This window comes from Phyllostomus discolor, chromosome 1, assembly GCF_004126475.2.
Source record: "Phyllostomus discolor isolate MPI-MPIP mPhyDis1 chromosome 1, mPhyDis1.pri.v3, whole genome shotgun sequence".
Taxonomy (NCBI): Eukaryota; Metazoa; Chordata; class Mammalia; order Chiroptera; family Phyllostomidae; genus Phyllostomus; species Phyllostomus discolor.
The window spans coordinates 156433088-156448506 of record NC_040903.2 but is presented as its reverse complement, the minus strand read 5'-3'; the positions used below and the strand labels follow the sequence as shown (position 1 = coordinate 156448506).

The following is a 15419-nucleotide window of genomic DNA, read 5'->3' as shown; positions in this document are numbered from 1 at the left end:
TTTTTGGAGGGAAGGGATTCCTTCAGGTATATTCCCAGAAGCAGGATCTCTGGGTCAAAAGGCAGATCCATTTTTAATTTTCTGAGGTATCTCCATACTGGTTTCTGCAGTGGCTGCACCAATCTACATTCCTACCCACTGTGCAAAAGGGTTCCCATTTCACCACATCCTTGCCAGCACTTGTTTGTAGGTTTATTGATGATAGCCATTGTAATCAGTGTGAGGTGATATCTCATCATGGTTTTAATTTGCATTACTCTGATGATTAGTGATGTTGAGTATCCTTTCATATTTCTGTTGGCCATCTGTGTGTTCTCTTTGGAGAAGTGTCTATTCAGCTGCTTTGCCCATTTTTTAATTCGGTTGTGGGTTTTTTTTTTTTTTTTTGGTGTTGAGTTTGGCAAATTCTTTATAAATTTTGGATATTAACCCCTAATCAGGTATATTGGCATATATGTTCTCCATTACGTGGGTTGTCTTTTTATTGTGTTGATGGTTTCCTTAATGTGCAAAAATTTTTAGTTTGATGTAATCCCCTTTGTTTATTTTTTCTGAAGGCAGTTTCATCTGGCCTTTTGGGTGAAGGGTATAAATAGTCCTAGGAAATCTGTACTGTGGCTATGTGACAGTGATGGGCTAAGTTGCTCCTGGATTCATTTAATCAGAACTAACTTTTTTTTAAAGACTTTATTTATTTTTTTTTTAGAGAGAAGGGAAGGGAGGGAGAAAGAGAGGATAAGAAACATTGGTATGGGAGAGAAACATGAATTGGCTGCCTTCCCCAACTGGGAACCCTGCCTGTAACCCAGGCATCAACCCTGACTTGGAACCAAATCAGCAGCCTTTCCGTTCACAGGCTGGCGCCCAATCCATTGGGCCACACCAGCCAGGACAGAACTAATTTCTGAGTGAAGAAGTCAGGCTTAGCTTTGACATCTGCCCCTTGTGGAACATTCACACTTTTCTGGTATATTGCTAGCTCTGCCCAGAGCTTCTAATTATAAAAAATTAGAATACATAATTTTGATGCATCAGCACTGTTTATAGCCCTGAGTACATTAAACTGTCTCAAAATAGGGAAGTCAAATATTTCTTTGTCTCTTAAAATTATAGGTATATCCTAATCAGCAAGCCCACAATGTGGACAGAAAGATTAAAAATGCAATTCCTTAAAGGTTTTCGATCTTTTCTGAAGATTCTCACCTGTATGCAGGTATGGTATAGTTCTATACATTAGTAAGATAAATTTGTTTATTTTATTTTTTATTTTTTGATAAATTTATTTTTTAAAAATTCAATCCCAGTCTTTAAAAAATTTTGAACAAATTTTGGATTTTATTTGAGGTATAATATATCTAGCAAAGTAAAAATAAAACATAAACACTACCTCAATGATCGTGCTTTAATAGCTCTTTCCATATACCTTAGTTAACTACTGATGCTGCTGTTAATGCTATTGAATGCTCACCATGTGATACAGTAAAAGTACTTTACATGCATTATCTCTTTTGAGCCTCATAGCAATTTCTTGAGGTAGTTATCCCTTTATTTATCCCTTTATTTATATGTAAGAGAATTGAAGCTTAGAAGTAATTTGATATGGATCACACAGCTAGAAGGAGACAGAGCTGAGATTTGAACCCATGCATTCTGATGTAGTATAACAGCCTTGTTAAAAAGCTATGCATGTATGAATATGAATCCTGGCCATTTTATATTTTGCTAGTAGAGTAGCAAAAAAGAGGGCCCATATACATTTGTTAGCCACTCTTTTCTTTCAGGGAATGGAAGAAATCAGAAGACAGGTTGGACAACACATAGAAGTGGATCCTGACTGGGAGGCTGCCATTGCTATACAAATGCAATTGAAGAATATTTTACTCATGTTCCAAGAGTGGTGTGCTTGTGACGTAAGTGAAATTGTTAGTAGGAGCAGTGTCTTTTTAAGTGCTTTAGTGGCTATTAATAGTATAGTTTCATGCTGCAAGTTCTTTAATGTAAAGTTTTGTTATCTGAGTAGTTTTTTTTATGTGCAGTTTTAACTTTCTTTTTTTTAAAAGATTTTATTTATTTATTTTTAGAGAGGGAAGGGAGGCAGGGAGGCGGGGGGAGGGGAGAGAGAGAGAGAGAAAGAGAGAGAGAGAGAGAAACATCAATGTGAGGTTGTTGGGGGTTATGGCCTGCAACCCAGGAATGTACCCTGGCTGGGAATCGAACCTGGGACACTTTGGTTCGCAGCCCGTGCTCAATCCACTGAGCTATGCCAGCCAGGGCTAGTAGTTTCTTATATATTTGAATTTGTCTTTTTACTTTTAGGAGGAGAATTCAGTTTTTCACTCCTAATTAGAAAATGTTCTCCATGATAGTTTCATTTTCCTTAGGAATAGTGGGGTTTAAAAAATACAATATACATTTATTTATGTGTTTATTTCCTTGGACATGAATATAAATAATATGGAAATTGGGACCACATAACAGACTTTTTTTAAGATTTTAAAAATAATTTATTTATTTTTAAGTGAGGTGGAAGAGAGAGAGAAACATTGATTTGTTGTTCTACTTACTTATTTATTGGTTGATTCTTGTATATGCCTGGACTAGGAATCAAACCAACCACCTTTTGCTTTGCCCAACCAACTGAGTCATGCCTGCCAGGTCAATGTGCTAATTTCTAAGAGGGATAGTCTCAAAATTTATTTCACCATAGTATTTGTTTTTTAAGATAGAATCAGTATGAGAAACACTGTGTTTAAAAAGTGACCTTTGACTTGTCTCTCCCTGTCATACTCACCCAGATTTTAATCATCCTTTTCCTTAATTTATTTTATAATCCTAACTTATTTCTTATGGGTTCATTTTTTTGCCCTGACTTCTCCCACTGTAGCTAAGACCCTTATCACCTTATACTTACACTCTGTAGAAATCTTCCTGTTGTTTTCCTTGGTTCCTAACATACTTTCTCTACTCTGTTGACACACATTAATTCTTCTTGAATCAATGAGTTGACTATGTTATTGTCCTTCAGACACCATCAATGTATTTACATGCTGATGTCAAGGCATATTTTCAATTAAACAATTGCTTATTAATTTCATCCATAAATCCTTTGATTTATCTAGTTTTTATTTCTCTCTACTGCCTGAACAGGAAGTGTACTTCCCTTTATTTCTCTTTGTTTATTCTGTATCTCTGCTTACAATGCCACCTTTTTCTCATCTTTTCCCTGTACTTAAATTCTACATATTCTTTGGACCCCACTCAAAAGCTGCTTTCACAATATGTCTTCCCAGTTGTTTTTTATTCTTTTTTTTTGCCCTCTTACTGTAGTTAGTTTTTTCATTTGTGTGGTGCTTACAGTTTTTTACTTGATTGTAAGTGTGTGCATGTGCATGTGTGTGTGCTTCTTTCTTATATTTCTTCCTGGTCTGCTGATACTGGTTTGTGGGGGAAGCCCTAGTAATACAAAGAACAATTTTGTGCTTTTATTTAGTAAATGTTTATTGGATAATGTGGTGAAGTAGATAATTTGTCAATTTATTTGCATTTTTCTTTTAGGAAGAACTCTTACTAGTGGCTTATAAAGAATGTCACAAAGCTGTAATGAGGTGTAGTACAAGTTTTATGTCTAGCAGCAAGACAGTAGTACAATTGTGTGGTCATACTTTGGAAACTAAGTCCTACAGAGTATCTGAAGATCTTATCAGCATACATCTTCCACTCTCTAGGACTTTTGCTGGTGAGTGAGTGGGGGTTTGGGTTTTGTTTTTGGTTTTTTTTTTTTTTGCATGTTTCTATTAGCTTTATTTCCTAGATATTCAGAGTAGTAGAATCATTTGTTTTTTTGTTTTGTGCTCAGTATGTATAGACATACTTGGATCAGATGCAGCAGTTAGTATCTGTCACTGTCACTGTCTTTTAAAGAGCTGTCACCCAGCATCTAAGGATGCTTGTCTTCGTAGGCCTTCTGTGATCTTAGTCCTATAGTGTACAGTTAAGGACTAACTTGATAACTCATTTCCCACCTAGATTTCAATATAGGAAAATCTCATTGCTGGTTTTTAACCTTTTTTCTGCCTAATTGCACAAGTGTATTGTTGTTATCACTGTTTCTTTCACCACTAAAAGAAAAAGGTCATAGATTTTCTTTATTCCTTCTTTGATTTGCATTTACATGTAAACTGGCCCTGTCAGGTTTTTTAAAAACAACTTTATAGAGTATTTATATTTTAATTGTGATAAAATACACATAACATAAAATTTACCATTTTACCCATTTTAAGTGTTCAGTTCTGTGCCATTAAGTACACTGTTCTGTGTAGCATCACCAATATCCATCTCCGGAATTTTTTCTCTCTCCAAACTCAAATTCTGAATCCTTTCAGCACAACTCCTCATTCCCACTTTCTGCAGTCCCTGGCAACCACCATTTAACTTTCTCTCTATGATGCAACTACTCTAGGTACCTCATGTGAGTGAAGTCATACAAATATCTTTTTAAAACTGTTTTATTTCACTTAGCATAATATTCTCAAAGTTTATCTATGGGGTAGCATGTATCAGAATTTTCTTCCTTTCTAAAGCTGAGTAATGTTCTGTAATATGTGTATATCACATTTTGTTTATTCATTTATCCGTCAATAGATGTTCCTGTTATTTCCCACCTTTTGGCTTTGTGAATAATGTTGGTGTAAATGTGATGTACAAACACCTGAGTCCCATTTTCAATTCTTTGAGGTGTATACAGGGTCTAGCAGAAGTAATACCTGCTTGAGTGCGGTTGGTAGGGTACATGAATGTCTCCCACAAGATGGACAGCAGTTTGAACATTTCACCTAAAATGTCATGTGGTGTGCTTGAGTGTGATATTATTATGTTACAGAATTACATGCTTATGATTTTGTAATTAAAAAAAGGGGGCATTATTTGTGCTGGACCCTGTATCTGTAAGTGGAATTGCTGAAATGTAAGGTAATTCTCCTTTTTAATTTTTTGAGGAACTGCCATACTGTTTTTCATGGCAGCTGCACCATTTTACCTTCCTGTCAGTAGTGTACGAGGATTCCAGTTTCTCTACATCATCATCAACACTTATTTTCTGCTGTATGTTTTTTTTAAATAGCCATCATAATGAGTATGAAATGGTGTCTCATTGTGGTTGTGATTTCCATTTCTCTAGTGATTTGTGATATTGAGCATCTGTTCCTGTGCTTATTGGCCATGTGTGTATCTTCTTTGGAGAAATGTCTATTCAAGTTCTTGGTCTGTTTTTCAGTCAGATTTTTTTGTTGTTAATTGGGTTGCTGGAGTTCTTTATATATTCTGGATGTTAACTGCTTAATGGATACATGATTTGCAAATATTCCCTCCCATTCTGTGTGTTGCCTTTTCACTCTGTTGTTAGAGTCCTTTGATGTACAAAAGGTTTTAGTTCCAATAGTCTAATTTATTTTTCCTCTGGTTACCCGTGCTCTTGGTGTCATATCTAAGAAATTATTACTGAATCCAATATCATGAAGCCCTTCCCTATGTTTTCTTCTAAGAGTTTTATAATTTTAGCTTCTAAGTTTAAGGTCTTTGATTCACTTTTAGTTGACTTTTGTGTATTGTATAATTGATATGTCATTTTATGTCACTACTATTTTTATAAAAAGAAATGTGTAAGTTTTCATTTCTTTTGATGCATCATTAAGAACAAAATAAGCATGTTTTGAGAGGCAGCATGTAATTTTTATATAATGTATAAGCATACCTGGCACAGTGCAGGGTCTTAAATGTATTAGTAACACTGTTTCATAATTAGAAATCAAAAGTTTACATTCTCAGGTGTCATTTCTAATGGCAGTAAATGTATATTTAAATCTCACAAATTTCTAAAACTTGATGAGTTAACTAAGAAACAAGTTTAATTGGATTTATTGCTTTCTCATCTTCCTCCTTTTTTTAACCCTTAGGTCTTCACGTGCGTTTGAGCAGGCTGGGCGCTATTGCAAGACTGCATGAATTTGTGCCTTTTGTAAGTGACTGTATTAAGTGCTGATTTGTTTATATCCTATTCTAAACATCTCTTAGTTAATGAGTGGGAAGAAAAATAATATTTTGAAACTCAGCTGAATAATTTCCACTTAGTAATTTTATATCTATACGTAGTACATTGAAATCTGAATTATGGAGATTTAGAGTCATCTAGTTCAAGCCTTTCCTTTTTACAAATGAAAACACTGGGGAATATATACTGCCATAACTTCGAGATACATCCAAGCCTTCTGAGAAATAATGAAGTTGACTTCACTCTGTTTTAGGAGGACTTTCAAGTAGAAGTTTTAGTGGAATATCCATTGCGTTGTCTGGTATTGGTCGCCCAGGTTGTTGCTGAGATGTGGCGAAGAAATGGGCTCTCTCTCATTAGCCAGGTATGGCAAGGACAATTATTCACATTTATGAATGTGTTCATTTTCTAATTTTGTTTAAATACATAATTTTACCATGTCTTTGGATTTTGCTGAGTATTTGCTTTCTTTTTTCTCATATAAACTCAGAAGTGACAGTTGTAGTGACCATGTAAACATTTCTCCTTTTTTCCTATTGATTAGATAGGTTAGGTGAAAGCCAATAGTACCACTAGAAACTTTCCCATTAACACAGATCTTTTCTGAAGATTACCTTACTTGGGGACCTGTAGCCTTACCGTCTCCTGCCTTAATGGAAGGTCACCTTGTAATTGTCCCTTCTGTTTTAGAGCAAATAATGAGAAGTGCATTTCCTAAAAGGTGGGAAAGTAGAAATTATAAATATACCACTTGGGAGAAAATAGGTGTTCTGATTGATTGTAGAAATTGGTTTATTTTTCTTTTAAATGGGTGTTTTAAACTTAGGGGAGCCCTGGCTGGTGTGGCTCAGTGGATTGAGTGCCAGCCTGCAAACCAAAGGGTCGCCAGTTCAATTCCCAGTTAGGGCACATGCCTTGGGTTGTGGGCTAGGCCCCCAGTTGGAGGTGCATGAATGCGACCACACATCGATGTTTCTCTCCTTCTCTTTCTCTCCTCTTTCTCCTCTGTCTAAAAATAAGTAAATAAAATCTTTAAAAAAAACCTTAGGGGAAATAAATATTTTTACTATTCTTATTGAGAGTAATAACTAATATAGAACATTTTAACTGAAATATTTTCATGCCTCATTTTCTTACAAATTTATAACTAACTTTTTTTTTTTTTTGCCACTAAGGAGTTCTTAGAGTTTCTAGTTTAGAGGGAGTTTTAAGAATAGTTTCTGTTGAGGCTGACAGTGACCAGATGGAAGAGGGAATGGAATTTCAGGGGAAAAGGGGAAGGGTCTATAGGAACAAGTATAAAGGACACATGGACAAAAACTAGGGGGGTAGGAAATGGGAGAGAGGTGTGGAGGGCTGGGGGAGTTGGCTGGGATGGGAATAAAAGACAGAAAACTACTTGAACAAATTAAAAAAATAGTTTCTGTTGAAACTTCTGTTTGAAATAAAATCATTACTGTAGCTTCTATTCTACCTTTTATTTTATAGGTATTTTATTACCAAGATGTTAAGTGCAGAGAAGAAATGTATGATAAAGATATAATCATGCTTCAGGTACCTATTTAAATTACTTCTGATATTTATGTCTTAACTTTTCTTCTTAGATTCCTTGTAATAAAAGAAGATATTGTAATTATTTTTTATTTATTAAGTTTTTCTCACTGGTAAAATATGGTTATCATAAAAACATAAGGATCTACTACATTATCTTCTGCAGACTTACTTTATAATTTTTCTGACAGTATTATTGGAGACAAAAATGTTTCCCACTTAATACGTAAGAACTGTGATGCTGTGTGTCTTTCACAGATTGGGGCATCTTTAATGGACCCCAACAAGTTCTTATTACTGGTACTCCAGAGGTATGAACTTGCTGATGCTTTTAATAAGACCATATCCACAAAAGACCAGGTAAGCAACAGAAACTGAGAAGTGATTTAATTCCAAATAAAGTTTATTGTTAACAATTTTCATCATATTTAAGATTTTTATTCTTTATATGAACAAAAATCACACATACATTTAACATGCATATACATCTGCATATACATACACATACTTTTACACATATATACATATATATTTTTTACTCTAAACATTAAAATATATAAAGGGAGAAACATCACAAGAAACACTGCCTCCTAGAAATTGTCACTTTTAAAGTTTTGATTTCTTGTTTGTTTTTAAAGCAAAAATTGGATCTTTTCTATATGCTATTTTGTAATCTGCTTCATGTACTTAGTAAAATATTGTGATAGATTTTTTTTCACTAAATAGGTATACAACTGCATCAAGTTTTAATCATCATTTTTAATGGCTGTATACCATTGCACTTAATGAATACATTATACTTTAGTTTCTTATTGCTGAAGAGGTTTTTTTTAATTTTTGGTCTTATAAACATCTCTGTACCATAAGGTTTAAAGACTTGCCTAACTATTTTGTTGAGATAAATTCTTTGAAGTTGATTGCTGGAGGAAACAATGTGCTTTTTCTTAAGACTCTAAGATTCTTTAATAGAGAGTTCAGCACAAATAACACCCCTATTATTTTTTACAAAATCTTTTATTACAAAATCATAAGCATGTACTTCTGTAACATAACAATATCTCACTCAAGCACACCATATAACATTTTAGGTGAAATGTTCAAACTGTGGTCCATCTCATGCAAGACATTCACATACCCTACCAACCACACTCAAGCAGTCCTGCCTTCTGCCAGACCCTGTATATGCTGTCAGATTGCTCTCAGAAAAGTTACTCCAATGTAAGCTTTCTCTAGCAGTATATACAACTGTAATGGCACTGGTTTGTTTGTTTGCCTTCTAGATTGTGTTTATTGAAGTATTTATTTATTTACTTTTTAAATTCAATCTATTGGGATGACATTGGTTAATAAAAATATAGGTTCCAGGTGTACAGATCTATAATATATCATCTGTATATCATACTGTGTGTTTACCACCCTGAGTCAAGTCTGTTTCCATCATCATTTATCCCCCTAATCATCTTCTACAACCCCCCCAGCCCCTTTTCCATCTGGTAATCACCATACTGTTGTCTCAGTCTGTGAGTTTTCTTTTTTTTTTCCCCTTAATTCCTTCACCTTTTTTACTCGGTCTTGCAGTGCCCCTCCCTTCTGACAGCTGTCAATCTGTTCTCTATCTGGATGTCTGTTACTATTTTGTTTTTTAGTTTATTTTGTTTATTAGATTCCATATATGAGTGAAATCATATGGTCTTCTCTCTGTCTTGACTGGCTTATTTCATTTCACATAATATTCTCCAGATACATCATGCTGCCACAAAGAATAAGATTCTCCCCACTGTTTATGGCTGAGTAGTATTCCACTGTGTAAATGTACCACAGAGAGAGTGAGCTGTTGTCTCACTTATTTATGCATTCATTGGTTGCTTCTTATATGTGCTCTGACCAGGGATTGAACCCACACACGATCTTGGCATATTGGAATGACACTCTAACCAACTAAGCTACTTGGCCAAGGGCTTTACCACAGCATTTTTATCCACTCACCTACTGATGGGCACTTGGGCTGCTTTCAAATCTTGGCTATAGTAAATAATGCTGCAATAAATATAGTGGTGCATATGTTTTATTTGAATTAACATTTAGGGTTTCTTTGGATATATTCCATAAGTGGAATTGCTGTGTCATCAGGCAGTTCCATTTATAGTTTTTTGAGGTAACTCCATACTGCTTTCACAGTGGCTGTACCCATCTGCATTTCCACCAGCAGAGCAAAAACGTTCCCCTTTCTCCACATCCTCGCCAATACTTGTTTGTTGATTTATTGATGATAGCCATAGTGATAGGCATGAGGTGATATCTCATTGTGATTGTAATTTGCATTTTTTTGATGATTGGTGAAATGGAGCATCTTTACATATGTCTGATGGCCTCTCTGGAGAAGTGCCTCTTCAGATTGTGTGCTCATTTTTTAATTGGACTGTTTGGTTTTATTTTTGGGTTTTTCTGTGTGTGTATGTGTGTTGAGTTTGATAAATTACTTAAATTTTGAATATTAACCCCTTATCAGATGTATCATTAGTGAATATGTTCTTCCATTCATTGGGTGTCTTTTTATTTTGTTGATAGCTTCCTTTGCTATGCAAAAACTTTTTAGTTTGATGTAATCCCATTTGTTTACTTTTTCTTTTGTTTCCTTTGCCCAAGGTGATATATCAGAAAAAAATATTGCCATGTCTAAGAGTTTACTGCCTATGTTTTTTTCTAGGATTTTTATGGTTTCAAGTCTAACATTTAAGGTTTTTATCCATTTGAGTTTATTCTTTTGTATGGTGTAAGAAAGTAGTCTGGTTGGGGGTTTTTTGTTGTTGTTTTTTGCATGTATCTGCCCAATTTTCCCAACACTATTTATTGAATAGATTGTCTTTACTGCATTGTATGTTTTTGCCTCCTTTGTCAAATATTAATTGACCATCAAGGCATGAGTTTATTTATGGACTCCCTGTTCTTGTCCATTGATCCATATGTCTGTGTTTATGCCAGTACTATGCTGTTTTGATTGCTATGGTTTTGTAGTATAGTTTGATATCATGTAATGTGATTCCTCCAACTTTGGCTTTTTTTTTTTTTTTTCAGGATGGCTATTTAGGGTGTTTTGTGGTTTCATATAAATTTTTGGAATATTTGTTGTAGTTCTATGAAATACTTCATTGGTATCTTGATAGGAATTGCACTGAATCTATAGGTTGTTTTGGGTAGTAGGGATGTTTTCATCATGCTAATTATTTCTATTCATGAGCATAGTATATGCTTTCACTTATTTGTATCTTCAGTTTCTTTCTTTAGTGTCTTATAATTTTCTGAGTACAGATCTTTTATATCCTTGATTAAATTTATTTTAAGCAATTGTGAATGGGATTTTCTTAATTTCCCTTTCTGATAGTTTGTCATTGGTGTATGAAAATGCAACTGATTTCTGCATATTTTGTATTTTGCTACTTTACTGAATTCATTTATGAGTTTTAGTAGTTTTTTGGTGGAGTCTTTAGGATTCTCTCTATATAGTATCATATCATATGCAAATAATGACAGTTTTACTTCTTCCTTTCCAGTTGGATGCCTTTTATTTCTTCTTGTCTGACTGATGTTGCTAGGACTTCCAGTACTATGTTGAATAAGAGAGGTAAAAGTGGACATCTCTGTCTTGTTCCCGATCTTAAGGGGAACACTTGTAGTTTTTGCCCATTGAGTATTATGTTGCCAATGGGTTTATCATATATGGCCTTTATTGCATTGAGGTATGTTCCCACTTTTATTATGGCCTTTATTATTACAATGAAGTATGTTCCTGCTTTTCCCTAAGAGTTTTTACCAGAAATTGGTGCTGGATTTTATCAAGTGCTCTGTAGTGTCTTTATCTGGTTTTGGAATTCAGATAATGCTGGCCTTGTAAAATGAACTTGGGAGTCTTCCCTCCTCTTGAATTTCTTCTAATAGTTTGAGAAGGGTAAGTGGTCATTCTTTTTTGAATGTTTGGTAAAATTAACCTGTGAAGCCATCCATTCCAGGGCTTTTGTTTGTTGGAACTTTTTTCATTACTGCTTCAATTTTACTAGTTGTAATGTTTGTCGAGATTCTCTGAGTCACCTTGATTCAGTTTTGGAAAATTGTATGTTTCTAGGAATTTATCCATTTTTCCCAGATTGCCCAATTTGTTGGCATATAGTTGTTCATAATATTTTCTTACAGCCCTTTTTATATTTTTGGTGTCGATTGTTACTTCTCCTTTTTCATTTCTAATTTTATTTATTTGGATCCTCTCTCTTTTTTTTCTTTTTGAGTCTGGTTAAAGGTTTGTCAGACTTCCCTGTCCAGTGTGGCTTAGTTTGTTATGTGTTGTCCTGCAAACTGAAAGGTCCCTGGTTCAATTCCCAGTCAGGGCACATGCCTGGGTTGCTGGTTTGGTCCCAAGTTTTAGGACACATGTGGAAGGCAACTGGTCAATGTTTCTACTTCACATCAATATTTCTCTCCCTCTCTTTCTCCCTCCCATGTCTCTCTCTAAAAAATAAAATAAAATAAATAAAGGTTTGTCAATCTTATTTATCTTCTAAAAGAGACAGCTCTTGGTTGCATTGATCTTTCATATCTTTTTTAGATTCTTTCATTTATTTCTGCTGTGATCTTTATTACTTTTTTCCTTTTACTCACTTTGGACTTTGCTTTTTGTACCTTTTCTAGTTTTTTTAAGTGTCAAGTTAGATTGTTTACTTGGGATTTTTTTTTTATTTTTTGAGGTTGGCCTGTAATGCTATGAATTTGCCCTTAGGACCCCTTTTGCTGTGTCCCATAGATTTTGAGTTGTTATGTTCTCATTTTTCATTTGTTTCAAAGTACCTTTTGATTTCTTTCTTGATCCAATTGTTAACCCATTCATTGTTTAGTAACATGTTATTTAGCTACCATGTCTTTGTGTGTTTTTTACTTCTTTTTCTTGGGATTGATTTCTCGTTTCACACCAGTGTGGTTGGAGATGCTCGATGTGATTGCAGTCTTCTTAATTTTATTGGGAATTATTTTACATTGTAACTTGTGGGTTACTCTAGAAAATGTTTCATGAGACCTTGCACATAACGGATATTCTCCTGCTTTGGGGTGAAATGCTCTGAAGATATCAATTAAACCCATCTAATCTAGTGCATCATTTAAAGCTATTGTTTCCTTATTGATTTTCTGCCTGGAAGATCAATCCATTCATGTCCATGGGGTGTTAAAAATCTCCTATTATGACTGTATTATTGTCAAGTTGTCCCTTTATGTCCATCAAGATTTGCTTTACATATTAAAGTGCTCCTATGTTGGATGTGAAGCATTTATTTGTATGATATGAATTACCTTTTAATACCATGCTGCACGTAATTTGGCACCCACCAAAAACAAGCTGCCTAACAGCCTAAAAATTGGGCTTCCTTTGAAAATGAAAAATAATAACAACAATCAAAAAAGAGAAAACCTGTGTGTAGTGAGTAAATATGAATTTCAAAAATGATACCGCAAAATAGCATGCTTAAATTACATATAAAGTTAGAATTAGTGAAACAGTAATTGATCCTTCCTTTTTAGCAATAATACCAATTGACCTTTGTGGGCCAAGCAGCTAAATTGAATATAATAAGTAGTAGGTACTTGTGTAGCAAATAGTAAATAAATTTCTACAATTTTTATTAGTGAAATTAAAAATATAATAATAATTGAGTTCAAGTGTTTGTAATACAAGTCCACTAATAAAAAGAATTTTTTGTTGTCGTAAACATGTTACTTCATTGAGGCTTAATATTAGTGTTCCCTGTCATACAATTGATGAGATATGTTTTTCTGTAAAAACCATGCCTAGCTCCTAGGGCCGTACAAAACAGGCTTTTGGCTAGATTTTGCCCCCTGGCTATAAATTGCAGTTATCTGTGAGGTTGACCATGTTGTCATGATTATTGACCTTTCTTTTCCCCTTTTTGTTAGTGAATTATCTGATCCTGTCCTTTGCCCTTTTTCTGTTTTTCTAAATATTTCTTATTCAGTAAGGAAATTCTTCGTTTATTGTATTTGTTACACCCTTCACAGTTATAATTTGTCTCATGGAGTTTTGTCACATCTTCATTGTTTTAATATTTGATACCAGCTTATAAAGTAGCTCTTGACTACATCGAATTTATGAATCATGGTAATTCTTTCAAATAAGAAGTTACTTGTAAAGGGCTAAAGAGTATGATATAAAATACAAAGTTAATTTTTATTCATGTTTTATACTTAGTGAAAATAATATCTACTGTACAATAGTGTTTAGTGAGAGGTGTGTTAGGGAAGGGTGCTCTCACCATATATGTTTGGTATCTGTTTGAAGTCACTGCCTCACCTACCAGGTAAGAAGGAAGCCAGTAGTAGAGGAAAAGTTAAAGATTAGAAGTAGTTTGTTGAGTTAAAGCTCTGTGGGGAATAATTAACACAATAATAGTATTTAACAGTTGTCATTAAGTTCTTTTACATGTCAGGTATACAAGCCTTGTTTTAATTTTGATGTCCAAAGGGAATTATTCACCTCCTAATTTTCTGTTGTTGTGATCTGAAAGAAAATACTGGACTGGAGGAACCATGAGTCTGATCCAGAAATGTATGTTGTATGAAAGTTTCTGGTTCTTATGCAACTAATTTATTGTTTATCGATTCTATAGGATTTGATTAAACAATATAATACTTTAATAGAAGAAATGCTTCAAGTCCTCATCTATATTGTGGGTAAGATTAAAGCATGTTTTGAAGTAGGACATGGGTTACTTCTTAGAACATTGATAAGAGCTATAATTTACCATTTTACTCTTTTCTCAATATAGCATAGAATTTTTATTAATGTGACTAATGTGATAAATATTTAGAAATACATCTTTAAAAAAGCACAACTATTACATTTTTACTTTTCAAAATCTGACGTGCCATTGTTCGGACTTGTTTATAGAGGTCTGGAATATAATTATCATGGAAATGTGGATGAAAATACCTATACATTGAGTGCTAAAAATTTTTTGTATATATGAAATTTCAGTGTAACATAGGTCTAAATAAAATATATTTCATTGCGTCACTGTATTAAATTACTTCATGCAAATATTGGCCACACTTTTACTTTTGTATATCCCTTGTTATGATCTCTGTTGATTTACCAGCTAAGTAAAAGCCCTTGACTACTCATTTTGATTCTCATTTCTTACTTTTTCCAGCAAACTCTGCTTTATATTAATAGTTCTAATGAGCATTCTAGCCATTCGCTAAATCTGAAAACATGGGCTCATTTTACTTGTTTGTCAGAGTTAGGTGCTGGACTAGCTCCTTATCTCAGCTGGAAGTGTGGTATAAGCCTCATTGCTAAGTGAGATGTACATCTTCTTGTCCAGAATATTCCATAAGCAACTGATGACAAATATGGACAAATGAAAATTTGTAAAAATTTTTTAAAAGTTGGTGATAAACTTTATGAAGTTATAAAAACTTGAGGGGAATTTTTCTGTTTGTTCTTGGAATGTTTGATGAAAAAAATTCTAATCTGTAATTTTTTTGTTTTATATTTTTATTACTTTATTCTATTATTTTGCTTTTATTGTGTTTACTCATATTTTATTGGAATTTTTTTCTCCTATGTTATTTGAGTTTTAATTAATGCTTGTATATGCCTAAAATAATTTCAGGAGTCCACATTTTTTAAAAAATTTAAAAATAAAAATGTATGTAATCTCTGACTTTATAATGGAGAAAACATTAAAAAGTAGAAAAAGGTTCAGATTAGGAGTCAGATGATCTAGTCTTGACCTTACTATCAACTATCAAGAAAATGCCA

The 15419-nt window shown here is 33.8% G+C and overlaps 1 protein-coding gene across 1 annotated transcript in view; it reads left to right on the top strand.

Moving 5' to 3' along the window:
• Window positions 1-15419, top strand: part of UBR1 (ubiquitin protein ligase E3 component n-recognin 1) — a 126317-nt gene that overhangs the window by 48237 nt on the left and 62661 nt on the right. Inside the window, 8 exon segments of the mRNA XM_028507958.2 lie at window positions 1114-1213; window positions 1782-1910; window positions 3556-3736; window positions 5952-6013; window positions 6300-6410; window positions 7535-7600; window positions 7856-7957; window positions 14263-14326. Coding sequence (XP_028363759.1) covers window positions 1114-1213; window positions 1782-1910; window positions 3556-3736; window positions 5952-6013; window positions 6300-6410; window positions 7535-7600; window positions 7856-7957; window positions 14263-14326 — 815 coding nt within the window.